The sequence below is a fragment of the Pelecanus crispus genome, chromosome 8 (assembly GCF_030463565.1).
Source record: "Pelecanus crispus isolate bPelCri1 chromosome 8, bPelCri1.pri, whole genome shotgun sequence".
NCBI classification, from domain to species: Eukaryota; Metazoa; Chordata; class Aves; order Pelecaniformes; family Pelecanidae; genus Pelecanus; species Pelecanus crispus.
In genome coordinates, this window is record NC_134650.1 from 43,266,633 (window position 1) to 43,283,432 (window position 16,800).

General features: G+C 44.8%; 1 protein-coding gene across 1 annotated transcript in view; it reads left to right on the forward strand.

The window, feature by feature from the left end:
• The first annotated feature begins 1,965 nt into the window (after positions 1-1,965).
• GAN (gigaxonin) overlaps positions 1,966-16,800 on the forward strand; it is a 31,082-nt gene continuing 16,247 nt past the window's right edge. The window contains exons 1-2 of the mRNA XM_075714985.1: positions 1,966-2,132; positions 16,087-16,201. Of these exons, the coding sequence (XP_075571100.1) occupies positions 1,966-2,132; positions 16,087-16,201 (282 nt within the window). The remainder of the gene's footprint in view (positions 2,133-16,086; positions 16,202-16,800) is intronic.

The following is a 16,800-nucleotide window of genomic DNA, read 5'->3' on the forward strand; positions in this document are numbered from 1 at the left end:
CTGCAAGCAGGCACTGGGTGTGGGGTTTTGGCTGCTGGGGTCTACGTGTGCAGATGTCCCAGCCGAAATCTCCATCTGGAGAACAAACCAGCATTGTGTCTAGCTTGAAAGGACAATGTTGCCCTTGTAAAGTCAGTCATTTCTCTCTCCTATGGGGACATTTCCGGGTACCTTTATTCTTTTTCCTAGCGGTAAAATGATTTGGAGACACCATCAAACTGGATTAGGATGAATTATAAAATAAAATTTTAAGTTGTCCACATTTCAAAGATACACATTTTTGACATCACTGATTTAAAGAAATGCAAGTAATAAAAGCACGTGACCCACCGCAGCTTCACTAGATGAGGCCCTCCGAGAATTTTATTCTCCCGAGGGAGGAACAGAAAGCGTGATGTCCTTTTGCCTGTTCCCCAGGCTGAGAATCCAAGTCTACTCTTGCCTGCGGGAGCAGGGGGCCGTGGTGAGCCCCCACGTTTGCCCCTCTTGACAGCGCCGCCTGAACGGGCGGTAAAGCAGGTCCCAGTTTTTGGAACACCTTCACTCGGCGCAGATAGTTGCACTACTTAAATGCTGGATGCTGTTAAGGAAAGCAGCAGCAGACGGACTCAAGTCATCTCTTAATGTGCAACGAAGCGCGTTAAATATATGGCCTAACAGTCCTGAAGAAAGCCCTTTTGCCTGAGAAGGGCGCATTTCCAGCTGGCACCTACGGAAAGCGGCACTATCGCAGCCAGCCTCACTGTATGTAATTCTCATTCACTTAGTTTTTGTCATGCTAACGCCTATCATTTTCACCTCCAGCTTGCTAAGGGAAAGAATAAACGAATAAAAGGCGGGGTTTAGTCACATCTCAAAGCCAAGAGGGGAAAAAAAGAAGACAATTTCGCAGGCGATGCTGAGCTCAGGGTCCCCGACCTGCAGCCGCAGCAGGGAGGGGAGAGGGAGAGGGAGAGGGAGAGGGAGGGGGAGAGGGGAGAGGGAGGGGGAGAGGGGAGAGGGAGAGGGAGAGGGAGAGGGGAGAGGGGAGAGGGGAGAGGGGAGAGGGAGAGGGAGAGGGAGAGGGAGAGGGAGAGGGAGAGGGAGAGGGAGAGGGAGAGGGAGAGGGAGAGGGAGGGGGAGAGGGGAGAGGGAGGGGGAGAGGGGAGAGGGGAGAGGGGAGAGGGGAGAGGGAGAGGGAGAGGGAGAGGGAGAGGGAGAGGGAGAGGGAGAGGGAGAGGGAGGGGGGAGGGGGAGAGGGGAGAGGGGAGAGGGGAGAGGGAGAGGGAGAGGGAGAGGGAGAGGGAGAGGGAGAGGGAGAGGGAGAGGGAGGGGGAGAGGGGAGAGGGAGGGGGAGAGGGGAGAGGGAGGGGGAGAGGGGAGAGGGGAGAGGGGAGAGGGAGGGGGAGAGGGGAGAGGGGAGAGGGGAGAGGGAGGGGGAGAGGGGAGAGGGGAGAGGGGAGAGGGGAGAGGGGAGAGGGGAGAGGGGAGAGGGGAGAGGGGAGAGGGAGGGGGAGAGGGGAGAGGGAGAGGGAGAGGGAGAGGGGAGAGGGGAGAGGGGGAGAGGGGAGAGGGAGAGGGGAGAGGGGAGAGGGGAGAGGGGAGAGGGAGGGGAGAGGGAGAGGGAGAGGGGAGAGGGGAGAGGGGAGAGGGGAGAGGGGAGAGGGGAGAGGGGAGAGGGGAGAGGGGAGAGGGGAGAGGGAGAGGGGAGAGGGGAGAGGGAGAGAAGGGCCGGGCCGGGCCGGGCCGGGCGAGTCAGGGCGACGGCGGTGCCCGGGGGTGCCCGGGGGTGCCCGGCGGTGCCCGGGGCCGCCCCCGCTCCGCTCCGCCCCGCCGGGGGGCGGTGGTGGTGGCGGGGCGGGGCGGGGCGGGGCGGCGCAGGGAGATGATGTCAGCGGCGGGCGGGCAGCCATGGTGTGAGGGCAGCGAGTGAGGCGGCCGGCCCGGCTCGGCGGGGCTCGGCTCGTCCCGGTGGGGCCCGGCAGCATGTCGGGGCCGAGCGCCGTGTCGGACCCCCAGCACCCGGCGCGGCTGCTGCGGGCCCTCAGCTCGTTCCGCGAGGAGAGCCGCTTCTGCGACGCGCACCTGGTGCTGGAGGGGGAGGAGATCCCGGTGCAGAAGAACATCCTGGCGGCCGCCAGCCCCTACATCAGGTACGGCCGGGGCGGCGGCGCGGCCCGCAGCCTGCCGGGGAGGCCGCCAAGGCCGGGCCCGGGCCCGCAGCCCCCCCCCACCCCGTCCCCGGGCGGCGACCCGGCGGGAGGCCGCGCTGCGCGGGGGGGGCGGCCGTTGCGGGCCGTTGCGGTTATGTAAGGCGCGGGCCGGGCTGCCCCTGAGGGCGAAGGAGCCGGGGGAGGCCGGGCCGGTCGGAGCGGGGCTGCGCGCCCGGCCCCCGAGCTCGCCCGAGCGGCCCGGTGGGAGCAGCGGCTCGGCCCGCCCGCGCTCCCCCGCCGCGCCGGGCCCCTCCGGGGGAGCAGTCGGGTTCGCCCTGCGTTAAGCTGCTGCTTTTTTTCAGGTTTGAAAGGCTGTTTAACCCACTGGGGGGTGGGGTGGGGAATGCCCCGGACAAAAGTGCTACCAAGTGCCTGGCGTAAACAAGCGACCCAGCAAAAATAAACTTTCAGCGATCGCAAGGGAGGCGTTGGGCCAAGGGGCAGCATCTCTGCGGGGCTTCGGGAGCCGCGCACTGGTGCAGCGCGCCCGCCGCTGCCTTCGTACACGCTGGGGTTTGTGACCGCCGGCTGCACCGAGTCAGCGCTTCAGGATCCGTTTTTGTCTTCTTAATGTCTTTTAGCAAGAAGGGGCTTCAGATGGTGGTTATGGATTCTGAAGCACATCAGTTTTTAAACTAAAAACCCACATGGGTTTGTCTCCCCATCTCTTGTTCCCTTGTGCCTGTACAGTATCTAAGAACATAACTCGGAAATTGCCAGAGGTATGGAAGCCCAGCCGTGCCAGGAGAGCCGGCCGCTCTTGGCAGCGGGTGTCAGCAGCATGTGCAGTCAAAACTATGCAGCTTGACTGTGCGTGCTGGGGAGGGCGAGCTGCATTAGCACAGTCATGGGTTCTGGGGTGGCCCGGCAAACAGTTTATTCTGGACTATGTTTTCACTGGAACCCATGTCATGAAAGGTCCTGCTGCAGCCATTGACAGCGGTTTGAACTTCTCCATTGCACTCGGTGGCGATGAGTCCGATGAGATCAAGTAAAAACAATGTACCCGCCATAAGATTTTTACAGTGCGTATCAGAGAGGGTAAAAGAAACATCCAAGCAGTTAATTCTGAAGGGTTTTTATTTTGAAGTCCTATCATTTGCAGGTAATAAAGATGTTAATTTTGGTTTAGCCTGTGAAGTAGGAGCAGACCTTTCAGTATTACTTAAACGCAGGATTATTATAAGTCTGTAGCAGACTTTTTGTTATGGTTGGGCATTCCTTCCAGTTGTAGCTTCCTGTGAAGTTGTCATAAAATCTGCGTATTTGCGCTAAGTGGGGATGGGGAGTCTGTATGCTACTGTCCAAAGAAAAAAAATGCAACCTGCTTCAGTATCATATTATCATCTGCTTTTAAGCAATGTGGTATTTCTGGGTGACCGCTGTAGTGCAACTTTGATATTCTCAAGTGCAAAAATAAACTAAAAATAAATAGACTATGAAGTTGGTGATTAACATTTAAATGGGTGTTGATCGTGGACAGACTTAAAGAAACAGTTCTCTGCACTGGTTGAGCTAGCAGAGCTGAAATATAAAATGAAATAAAATTCACAGAGAAGGAGGATCAGCAAGAATTTGCAAAAAAGACACCACGGAGCCAATGTACTACTAATAATTTTTTTCACTGCTTATCTTGAGAAGAAGACTGTGGTGAAAGACATATCAAAGACGTGAAATTGAAATGAGCCATTGATCTGATACTCTTCAAAACGCCTGAATGCTTTTTAGGTTGTTCGTCATCGTATTTCAGATGACCGTACGCCATATCCAAAATTAAGGTTCGGAAGGGTTGCTCTAGGTGGAAAGAGGTCATATTCTTGGAAAAACTGCTGTTCTGCTGTAACAGCAAGATGAGTTTACAGGAAATGTGCAATTTTTTACTGTGAAAAAGACTGCTTAATTAAAAGATATTGTTCTACGGGGAAGTACCTTTTCACAGAATTTCATCTTTAACTATTGCATTTTGTTCATCTCTGAAAAATGTACTGGGGAAACATGAGCTAAGCATGTGTGAGGAGTAACAGCGCCAGACATAACTACATTAGCAACAAAACCTGTAGTCATTAGAGTTGTGGTTTTTTTAAACTCAGAATTGTTCAGGTTCAAATCCCATGAAAGAACTCATTAGCTATGTGTGAAAGTAGGTTGCATGCATTAATATATAAATATGATTAAGTTAGGTTTTTGGGTTGGTTTTTTTTTTTTTTAAAGCTTACTCATCTGTTCTCCTCAGGCTTGCAAGATGTAAAGAACCAAAAATACATGCACCTAGTTCTTGTATGGCACGTTAAGAAACACATTTGTATTACCTTTGCAGAGCCTGATTTTTACATGCTGCCTATCTCTCTTCTTTTTATCACTCCAGGATCTATCTCTTAGTCCAGCTGGTCTTCACGTTGGGTAGAATTGGTCAGGTAGGTTGCCAATGTTGGAGCGTTATGCTCCCAGCCAAAAGCAATGTTTCAGTGGCTCTTTTTGGAGATAAAATTAATCTCCAGCCTGTACCTAGTCTATGTAAGTCCTGTTTATTTTGAGTGTTGGTTTTTCAAATAAAATGATCAGCTTAGGTTTCTATATAAAGATATTGCAGGAGACTCAAGAATTTTATGTCCTTGTATTTTAAGGGTAGATGACTCCAAAGCGTGCTCTAGTACCAGAGACTGTTAATGTTCTCCAAATGCCTATTGATTTGGGTCACTCTCATTTGAAAAATTCCAATAGAAAGCTCAGAAAAATCCATTAACTAATTTCAGAAGTAAAACTTGGAAGAAAAATGAGTAGATATGTAAAACTTATGCTTGGCAGTGAAGAAGTGGAAGTATGAGTTGGCGTGATGTTTTTTGTATCTGGCTGTGTCATTATGTATTGTGGCTGTGGGCAAGTTGGTGGGTGAGTTCAGAAGCTGTGTAGGGTTTGCATGAATGCTTAGTTTAGGGTGTGAGTAGGAAAATAAGTAGGCATGGACTTTCTGAGGGGGTGGTTGGGTGTGAGCAGAGTCTGTGTGCTGAAGGATTTCTGCAGCCACAGAGAGAGGAGCGTTACCTGCTTTTTAGTTTTGCATGGAAGCTGTTTGGCTGACTGGTTGTGAGTAGGACACTTGTAAATTATAGTGGTGTGGCTTCCCTCTAGTTATTTGGCAACTGGATTATCCATGCGGCTCAAAAATGGCAGCTTCAGCGGGGAGAGGTTGAAAGACGTGAAGGGGACGCAGAAACACATGGAAGTGTTACGGTGTCGTGGGTCCCATCTGCCTTTCTTGTCCATAGGCTACCTTCTGCAAGTATAGGGGGAAAAAAAAAAAAAAGAATGCCCATTTCATGAATAAATTTTCAGTCTGTGGGAACAGTAAGACTTCTAATTTTTGTGGTAGTTTGATTCTTGAGGTCTTGCCTCAACTGCTTAATGCCAGTTGCCTCAAGAGAGCTCATAGCTCTCTGAGGGCAGTGAGGTCTGGGGTGGTTGTGTGAATTCCTACAGAATTGCCTTGTGTGTACAGGTTTATCTAATCCCTCTGCGCGCCCCCGGAGCAAATCCTGTCATTTACAAAACACAGAAGTCTTCCTGTATATCTCTAACATCTTGTGGTATGTTCCTGAGCCTGAGAAAAGGAGGATTCCTCAGGAAGAGACTGCCATAGGACAAAGTGTGGTTTGGCCCAAAGTGATGTTGCTGTGCATCCCAGAGAAGTTAAATTCGAGCCAGGTTAGCTCTTGATTTTCTCTTCTGTAACAAATCAGCCAGAAGCCTGCACTTTTTTTTTTTTTTTTTTAGCACTTTTTGTCCTGGCACTTGCTGTAATGTAGATGCAATTCTATTGCCCTGGTTTAATTTATTTAGTTGGAGAGCCTAGTGTGAATTATGGTGGTATAAGAGTGTTTTTAGCAGAATAAACCATGCTTGCACCAGTAAGTTTAGCCTAAGTTGTAGTATAAATCCTTTTATGAGCCTTTTATAGGATAGATTTGGTCTAGGTATTCCTGGTATCCTCAACAGTAGCAGCAGATGTTCTCATCCGAACAGATCTGTCACCGTCTGGCATGAGTCGTTCCTGGCCAGCTGAAACTTGCAACTCCTAATATTTTGCTAGCTTACTGTCTGCTTGCCTGTATCTCAGGGAGCATGCGGGAGCTACCTGAACAAAGAAGATACTTAAGCTCAAATTCTTAGATGAACTTAATGTTTTTACGCAGGGATTGTGCTGCTGTATTAGAAATTAAATTAAGGTATTTTTGTTATCTCAGCAAGTTTTGTCTTGGGTTTTCACACATCTACGTAAACAGATTACAGATGGGTGTATGTATCCTATACTGTTCCCCACAACTTTTCTAACTTAGTAATGGACCAGTAACCATATTTTCATCTTTTTCCAGATGAGCATAATATAGCTAAACCAAAAAAAACTGTAAAATTAAGTTGTTTTCCATTTACTTGTAAATAGCTGTGCTTCTTGTAAATTGGTTTTCGTCAGAAATTGGTTTTGGTCAGAAATAACCTGACAGCATTTGCATCTTCTAGCTTGTGCCATTCAACCTTCTGACGTCCCTAAAACATTGCGGACCTTGTAGGACCCTCGCACAGCCACAGAACCGTGTAACCTCTCTGCCAGTGCCAAAATAGACTTCTGTGGAGATGTGGTGGGACGTGTCCCCTTGTCACTGAACTCCTGTCCTTTCCTCTGCGTGCTGGCACTTGGAGCATTTTGAGTTGTTGTGGAACCGTGAGAAGGCAGTCTGCTGAGACATCGTCCTTCTGTAATTGTGGCTGTGAGCATCCCTAGGTGCCGGTATGAAAAGTGGGACGGGACGTCCATTCTGCAGCGCACTGAAAAGGTGCGACTTGGCAGGTTTTGTTACACTTGTTAGGCAATAAATATTGTGGAGCAAGGTGAGGTGGAAGCCAATGCGTGCCAGTAGCTTCTGCTGCTTATTTCCTGATATCTCTTTGGTTTTTATTGACATTTATAGAGAGCTTTTATAGTGATTTAAAACTGTTTTCATTTGTGACTAGTACTGAAGTCACGAATACAAACGACTGCTGAAGCTGGGAGGTGTTTGGTTGTCAAGACCCTGTGCTCTCAAGTTCTGGTTTAGCTGAATCGTGCTGTGCCAGGCCTTGTTCCCTCTTCTCTGGACGTGCAGGGCAGCGTTGTGGTAACTGCTTTATCGAGGAGGGATCTAAAGCCATGTGGTCTTCAGGGTTTCTTATGAGAAGTTTGTTTCTGGCAGTTTCCTTGGAACTTTACAGGCTGCCCTGGCAGTAGGAAGTCAGGAACAAATCAGGCCAGAATTTGCTTCTAGACTTTTAAAGGTGTTTTTTAAACTAGCCATAGTGGGTTTTGTGGGTTGTTGGTTGTTTTTTTTTTTTTTTTTTAAAGAAACAAAAATGTCACCCGTGATGTTGTAGTGATAACTGAGTTGTAAAGTCTCTGTAACTTTGAGAAGCAATAAATCAAAACAGTTGCCTTGTCCAGTAACTCTCTACTTGGCATAACTCAGGAGAAGTGCCTAAATGTGTGTTATGTTTGGGTAAGTAGTTGAGGGGCAACAGTGACAAAGGTATGTTAACAGCTGATGGCTTAAAAAGGGATTTAAAAATCACTATACCAGGCTTGAATGGGGAGTTGTTAATCATATTCCTGCTCCAACAAGCCCCTAAAGATGGCCTGAAGGGAGGAAGCAGTAAGGCTCTTACCCAGCTCAGAAGAGTAAGAAAATACAGTAGGGCTGCTCCCACATGTCAGGCAAAGGGAGAGCTGAAAATCAGAGCATCTTGTTTACGCAGGAGAACTTGAGATGAAATTTCTTGGCCTTTCCTTGTATCTGAAGACGCCGCAGTTCATACGCGTGGCTGCTGTAGGAGGCGAGTTGGGGTGGAAGGAGGTGTGGCAGGATGGAGATGCTTGGGATGTCTGGGTAATTCATACTCTGTAGGTTGCCTTTACACCTGCATTAATTGCCTTGTTTGGCAAAACTTTTATTTTTAAAAGAACTTTTTTATTAATAATTTTTCTTGCAGGCTTTAAAATGTATTTTGTGGCTGAAGCAGGGCTGTTCTGAAGGTGCTCATGTGTCTGGAGAAAGATCTGGAGTTGATGAGTCTGGACTTCTTGATTTGTGTTTTGATTTTTTGTTTGTTTTTTCTTTGAACCTGTTTTGTTTGCATTGGTCTCAGCTGCAGTTAAAAAAGGAACTTCCTCCTCATGTGGACTGACAAATATGAAAAGTAACTAGTGGTTTTAAAGAATTTGTTTCTTCACGCAGAAGCGTTCAGACCTCTTACTTCACATACTGTACAAAGCTTTCTGTCTGTCCTGGTACTGAGTACCAGTGTAGCGTTCCCTATGCATAGGGGAGTATCCAGTCTCCTATGTGTCTCACATAGTATATCTATGCCACTGCTTAATATTTCCAAGAAAACAAACAAAAAAAATCACTGTTGTGGACGGCTCTGAAGTTGCTTGTTGCCTATCAAGGAAATACATTCTTAATACCATGTAGTTAGTGGCTGCTTTATGTCCTCAGGCACGTTGGTTTACATCTCCTGAACGACTTTAAGCTGCCTAGTACAGCTCTTGTTATTGTTTATGGACACGGTTAGTACTCTGAATTGCAGAGTCTTGGCTCTTCCTTCTTGTGCTGGTGAAATCCATGCTCCTCATTCCTTTTTCCTCTTGGCTGTGTCACCATGTTCCGTGATAGTCTTGCAGATCTCTGTTTTCCAGCTCGCAGTGTGTCTGGAGTTCTGGTGCCTTCCTTCGTTGGATTCCCAAAGAAACACAATGCTTGTCACATCTTCTAGCTGTCCCACTTGTGTGCTTGTAATTCAGCTTCATACTTACCAGTGATTACGAAAATCTTTCTCTGACTGTGATGCTTATTTCTCCCTTGTGCTATAAGCATAAGTGAGGTATAAAAACCTGGTTAAACCAAGCTTTCTCAGCAGGTTCATTGGTGTTATCCAAATACGATTTTAGTAAGTCACAGGAATGTTTGGATTATTAGAGACACACTACACAGCACTGCATTTCTTAAATGTATTTAATGGTAAGCTTAACAGCATGGGTATGGTACTGTACTTGTTCCTTCTAAAAAGCATTTTTAACAAGTTTAAAAGCAGAGTTCATTTGAAAGAAGATGTATTTTCAAGTAAAATACAGTTAATTTCTTGGTTTAAAATTGTATTGCAGAAACGTCTTCCTTTGCTTTTCCAAGGAAGTCCTGGTTCCAACTTGCTATCTAATAGGTGTAATGCTGCTGTTTAGTAGCAAGCTAAATTTTCAACTGATGTGGACTGGAAATCTTGTGAATCGTCTATTTAGTGAACTTGAGTGTCACGGGTAGCATGAAAATGACATAAATATGATACAGATTCAGTTACTTAAGGAGGTGCTTTGAGTGTTCCATGCGAGCTAGCCTGCTGCCCATTGAGGAACAGCGATTAGATATTTTTTCCCCCACCTTTTAAAAACCAAGAAAGGAAGAAACAAACAAAACCCCAAAACCAAATCCTAAACCTCAAACCCACCTTTGTAGGTCCAGTGTCAGGTATTTCTAATATGAGAAGGTACATAATAGATCTGTGCTTCATGTGAGAAGAGCTGAACAGCCAACTGCTGAACCAGGTCTACTTGGCTACGTGTATAGATGAGGCCGAGCTGTGTTTCATGCCGCGTACGAGGTGCGTGGCACGAACTGTCACTGCCAACAGCCAGCTCATCGGCATTGCTTGGAATTGACTTGTTTTTAAGCTCAGATAGTACACTTGGTTGGTTGTTTTCCAAGTTGGCTAAAAAAAACCCAAAAAAAAACCCAAAGTAAAATGAAATGGCAGGTACTTACTGCTGCCGAGAAGCTCCAAGAGTCTGTTCTTAGGGACCGTGTTCGTCAAGTGTGTGTTCTGTCTACTTAGGGCTAACTCACGTGTTTAGGCAAGATGTGCTGGTTGAGGGTAGATTTCCAACTTAGATTACAATGTAGCTCTGGATGAGCTCAGTGTAGTCAGAGTAACTTCAGATTTTCAGGGTAAACAAGCTCTTCACTGAGCGAAGCCCATGAGCCCCGTGCATGTCCCCTGTGCTGCTGCTGAAGGAATTCCTTTGCTCTCTTTCTTATGCGGGGGGGGGGTGGAGGGGAAGCCCCATGTTTTTGCCTGACAATCTTTCCAACAGATGAAAAAGTTAGGTTATTCCTAGTTGCTGTTGTTTCTCTTAAACCAAGCAAAGCAACTTCTTTTTGTGCTGAGCTGTTAGGTGGACTACTTTGCCTTGAGACCTGAAGTTGCAGTTACAGATAATCTTAAGACGAGAGACATGTGAGAGGCATAGAAGCATAGCCAAAATCCTCTGAGAGCTGGCACCCTTTGCAGGGTGTGGCGAAGACTGTCTTTTATGTGTGCTGCTGAAGGCCAGGGTGCGACCTCAAAGAAAACCTTCTGATTTGGTTGTAAAATATCTTTTTGGAGGATGGCAGTGGGTGGAGTGAACTGCTGCATCATGGTTTTGTGTCTGACCTGTTTAATAATGCGATTATTAATTTTTTTTGCATGCAGAAAGACCAACTTTCATGGGAGAAAATGTTGCAGGGATAAAGGCAGACAAATGAAAAGACTTCACCATTAAAATGGTCAATCCTAAGTAGGACTTAATTAGATTTAACATAAAAAGCTTGTACTCGAAAGACTCAAACCTACTTAAGGAAGCCCAGATCAGGAGGAGACTAAATTGACCTTATGTTTGCATCAAAAGCAGAATTTTTAAGTTTTCTCCTTCCCGATGCAAAATCTCAAAGTACTTGCTCATCGCTTTTGGGACTGAGTCATCCCTGTGAGCGTGTTTCAGGTTTGGTGCATGTCTTTGCTGGCAACATTTGTTGGAGGGATAACTTCATTTTAAAATGCTAGTGCTCTCTGGAGGAGGCCAAAACACTGGTGCGGGTAGAGGATATACCATCAAAACCCAATTTTATTACTCTTTGGTTTGGAACAATGGCTTTGCTACTCTAGTGCTAAGGTTTGCTAGTGTGGCAATATTGGTAAAGCTTGTGTAGTCTAGCTCTTGTGGTTAATCTGGGGCAAAATCAGTAATTTGGAAAGAAGGCTCCAGTGTTTCCCTCTCGTCTCCTGCAGTTTTGTTCCTGACACCCTGCTACAGCTGCATAAGTAGGTCAGCGAACTGCGTTGCTTGCAATGCGATGACGTGAGAGCCGGTAAAAGTTTGATGTTGCAAAGCATCAAAAACAAAGCGTCTGTCTTTTGTTTCCCAGATGTTTCGGTTGTTGTTCACTGTAAATATCGCAAACCTGCTTGAGGTGAATGCGGTCTAGAGCATTCCCATTTACAAAGGCACAATCTTTGCAGACAGATGGTTTCTCTACCTGTTTAGATACCAATATACCAGCGCTCTAAGGATTAAAGCAATCCAAGAGTTATACTGTTCCCTTTATGTCACCATTGTTGAAATACATGGGTTATCTCTTCGTAATTGTTCACAAATAAGGCAGAGGTTTTAAAGATAAAAGTATTCCCACAGAATTATGTCTGACTCAGGAAAACAAGCTTTATTGGTGGTGGATGAATTATTTGTTTTGGTTTTCATTTGTTTGTTGTCTTGTTTGGTTGGGTTTTAAAATTATTATTCCATCCCCTGTAAACAGTTACCTGTAAAACGTAGGAAAAACAAGTTTTCAGGCACAGGGACCCTTTCTGAATCTGCTTCCTGTGCATCTTAACTGTTCCACAACAGTGCTCTCATATGGACTTAGCTGTAAGGTTGGAAGTATAACTATATGTTTTTCTTTGTTTTGCTCTTTTAAAATGAGAGGTAAGTTGGAAGATCCTTCTTAATTTTAACAAGAACTGTGGACAGTCTTAAATTTATCTGTTGGGGTTTTTTTAATTGCTTGAATCTGTTTTATGCCATTAGATGTGAATTGTGACTCCTAGCAATATCAACATTTGTTCTTAAGCCCTTGTTCTCATTTTAACGATTTGCCTTGCTTATATTGCTGCTTACATATACAGAAGAGGTATTGGAATTTTTTTCCTCATTCTGCCTTATGTAGTGTCATTTGAGCTGACTCATTAGGATTGTATTCCTTAAGTGATGTGGAAGAGCAGATTCTAAATTTGTCACACAGACACACAACATCAAAATGTAACATAAACCCAGTTGCTCTTATGCCACTTGCTCAAGGTGTAGTATGTGCCGAGCAGATTTCCTGACCAGGTGCGAGACGTTGGGGTGAATGTTACGCATTTATAGAACACTATGTTACTGGAAGCAGTTTCAACTCACAGTGATGATCTTCTTAAAAGGAAGTTTTCCATTTTTTTAATTAAAACATGTATGGCGTCAAGCTGCTCAAAATTAAATTACTTAAGAAAACAGGAGGAAGTTGCCTTGGTTTGTTTCCCCCAGCTCTGTATGCATCTCAGCTGTGCTCTGCTCCCAGCTAATGGGTTTTCTGGTTGGCTGGGGGGGATTGTTTCCTTCTAAATCTTGGATGTTCTGGTCTTTCATCTGAATTAAGGAAGATTGAGGCAGCCTTTTCTGCTGTGGTTTGGCAACTTAGAGTGCTTTTAAAGTAATTACAAATGTTGTCCAGAGTAGGAAGCTCCCATATGCGTGTGTTAGAAGCAGCCATGCTGCAGCTGGGCACATCTCTGCACCTAGGTTGCTGATGGCCACTTCTAGCTTTCTGCCACAGAAATCATCGGCTGAACGAATCGCCGTGAGGAAGAGCATGGTGGGAAGAAAACATCCTCCTTCCTGGGATACTGACAGATTGGAAAATCTCTGCTTGAGCATAGCTAGAAATGTTTTTTCTAAAGTGAAATTTGATAGAGGACCAGGGTTAAGTATTTCACAACATGCTGTCCGCTCTGTCTTTCTGAACTGGGAACAAACGTGTTTTGAAACTTTCTCATTCTATGTGTTGCGTGTGTTACGGCAAGGGTGCCCAGACCTCAGTTTGCTGGCGAGGTGTGGGTGCAGGTAACAGCTGATGCTGGCTGATGCAAGAGGAGGCATGGCTCCTTGCCCTCCACTTACATACCTCCTGCTTTTTTTCTCCTCCTTCAGCTTTGTTTCCACACTAGACTCACAGTTTTCCATCTTAAACTTTTCCAGCCCCAAACCTGGTTATAATGTGTTCTTGCGTGATTTTTTTTTTTTTCCCCCTCCCCTCTTCCCAACAGCCAGTAGCTGTCCTGCAGTACTTGACGTGTGTGACAAGGAGTACCTCCAGCTGCTGTTTGGGAATGGTTCTTGTGTCATAGCTCAGAAATCTTTGTACCAAAATAAATGACATAGTTAATAAACTAAGTTTAAGGTTGTGTGACATATGGATAACTACTGCGTCTTGGAACAGATGGCAGGAACAAAGCTTAGTCTGAACTCGGATGCATTTCCATAAGGTGAATATTTGCCCACATACAAGTATCTATAACTTTGAAATCAATCTATTTGTTCTCAAGGTTATTTTTCTGCTTTGTGTGTTGGGCTTGCATCAGTGGTTGGTTTGTTTCTTTTCAAGTTAACAACTGTTGATGCCTACAAAAGTACACAGTAATTAGAACATCTAGCCTGATAAGACCCAAAAACTCTGAACAACACTTTCTTGTTACTAGGAGGCGCCTGTGAAGTCCACACAAGAGGTGATTTAGCTTGGGTGTGTACAGGGGATGTTAAGATGAAAGTGAGTGATAAGTAGCACTAGTCCCTTCCCTAATCTCTCCATTAGTGCTGGCATGGGAGATGTTGATTACATGCCTTGCATCTGTTTTAAGCAATGTGTCCACAATGTGTTGGACTACCCAGGTTCTGTGTAGATGTCACTGTGTATTTGACCATGCCAGCTACTCATAGGTACCTGATACATATGAAACATAGATACCATCTGACTGTCTCTCTCTTCTGGTGAAGGAAGCCAGACGCTGCAAACCTTGATATATTGTATGTTAAATGAAAAGAAAGCACCATTTCATCCCAGAAAACAAGATGCAGCTTTCACTACAAACCAAGAAAGCCAAAACTCAATCATAGTTGGCGTAATTAAAATTGAGGTAGTTTGGATAGGCTTGAAAATATGTGTAACGAAGCCTTGATACTGGGTTAGAGTTGAAAACACGTGTTACTCTGTGTGTATATGCTCTTTCATTCATTTGGAGTTGGAGGCATGAAAAATGCACGTTCCACGTGGGCGAGGATGGCGTGAGTTGAGATGCACGTTGTATGGGATTGCTTGAGCTGTGTATTTGGTTTAGTTTTCAGCTGTCAAGTTGCAAATCAATGTCTGCTATTGCAGCACGTGCTTTACTGGAAGTCATGTAGACTGTTTAGAGAACAGGCTTAATTTTTCTAATCCCCTTTCAAGTGTTAGGAAATAAACAATTTCCTAATCCATGTTACGTTGTTGTTCTTATTTGTATTGTAACTTGTGCTAGGTGCTGTACAGACACAAGAGTGGAGCAGCTTAGGTTCAGCCCTCGTACAGGCGTGCGTGTGCATCAGAGTGGTGTCATCTCCCAGTGTGCTGCTCGCTGGCGATGGGTCTCTCGCAGCATAGAAAAGCGATGTGAAAACAAGACCACAAATATGATTAACTTCAGGGCTAAAATTACCGTCCTTATTCACATTTAAAAATAACTCCTTATAGACTAGGGTTTTATTTGATGTGAGTTATGTCTTATTTTCTGAGAAACTAATTTATTCTGATATGAGTAAGTGAAGCAGAATCTGCCCTTAGCTAAGTCCTATTTATGTATTTACTTAGTATGAGTGTGGATAGCAGATGGCTGCAACAAACTGGACGCTTTCAGCTTGGCAAAGCCACAGCTTTTCACATTAAGAAACTAATTCTGTCTAAGAATATATTCAAATGAATATAAAAATGGTTTTAAAGGCTTTTATTTAAATGTACTGTGATATAGATATCTACATATATACACACACAGAGGCAGTGAAACAAGTTTTCTCATCTTTATATAATGTATTCTTGGTTACCTAAAGCATGGAAAAAAGATGTTCAAAATGGTATTTTATGAGCTGTTGTGGCTGTTTTTGCTAGTCTGGTGGACGCTGCTTCCTTTTGAACACTTGAAGTTGTCTTTCCTGGGGAAAAGGTTTGTAGTAATAGATGATGGAAACCAAAGCTGTCTGCTGTATCATCATTATTATTTTTTTTTTCTCATCTTTTTTCTCCCAGTCCCCCTCCATTCTATTCAAAGGCACATCAAACTGTTCCTGGTATTTTTAAAGAAATTGCTCATAAGTGAAGCATCCACTGATTTAGATGAGTATTTACAGCTCGGCTGAGCAGCACATGGGCTGTTTCCGACAACTGTGAGCACACAGTTCGGTTACAGCCAGGCATAGCATTAGGCTGATAACATCATAAACTACACAAAAGGGTAATGCAATGCAAATATTTGTGTTGCCAGTGTATATTCTGATCACATCCGCTCACCGTAATTTTTTTTTTTCTTGGTAAAGTATTTTTTTGTATTGTTTTGGATTTTTTTTCCACCTTTATCAAAGCAAATTCTTGTGTTTCACCTGTCAGCAGAGCTGCTGTCCTGTTTGAAGTTCTGAGTGAAGTTTTTGAATGCTTGTGATGAACAAGCTGAGAAAAAATTCCTTTGGCTCTTTGATGCTATGGGTAGTTTGCAAGACTAATGTATTTGTTCAGTTTGGAAATGTGATCAGCGATATTAGAGACCATACATTCATCCTTTTTATGGTAATTCAAGAGAGACAATTTTCACATCATATTGTAAGGCTTTAACATCTCTGTTACAGCTCAAGTGATCCATAGCTAGCATTTGTTTCTTCAGAAAACAGAGAGCGAGCAATGCCCAGGTTGTGAGCTTTTCTTTTTTTTCTTTTCTCCTCTTTTAGAACAAAATTGAATTATAATCCTCCAAAGGATGATGGCTCAACGTACAAGATTGAACTTGAAGGGATATCTGTTGATATCATGAAAGAGATACTAGATTACATCTTCAGTGGGCAGGTATGGTATTAAAAAAAACTAGACAGAAATTGAACTATTTGGCAAAATAACCTGGGTTTTAACACTGCTATCCTGAAAAGTAAACCTATCGAGGTTTAAAGCTTTGTGATAAAACTTCCACAAAGCGGTCTGTCACACTGGGGCTGTGCACGTGAAGTAGAGGCAATAGGCTCTGCAGGAGCTGTCTCTGCTCTTCTTGTGCAGTGGGGGAGGACTCTAAAATAGAGTCCATGTCAAATGCTTGTAGTAAAACTTGTGGCTACCTTCGGTAACCTGCTTTAAAACGTGCAGTCTTTGACAGCCGTAGAAGAGAACTGGTTTGATTTCAATAGAGATTGAGACCCCCATCACTGAACATTACCATACATCAGGCACCCTCCCTTACTGACCCTTGTGCCCACCTCTCTGGCCTCTTGCTGCTGACAGCCTGCCCCTTCAGATCTTTGTGCCAGTAGCCTTAGCAGGAATTAAAGTTGGTGCATCCGGTTTATTCGGAACCAGGTTGAGATAGCTGAACGAGTTTAACTTTCAGCAGAAAAAGAAAAGGCAGATGTGACTTAAAAGGCTCTTCTGGACACGCATTTTAAAAAATTATTTAT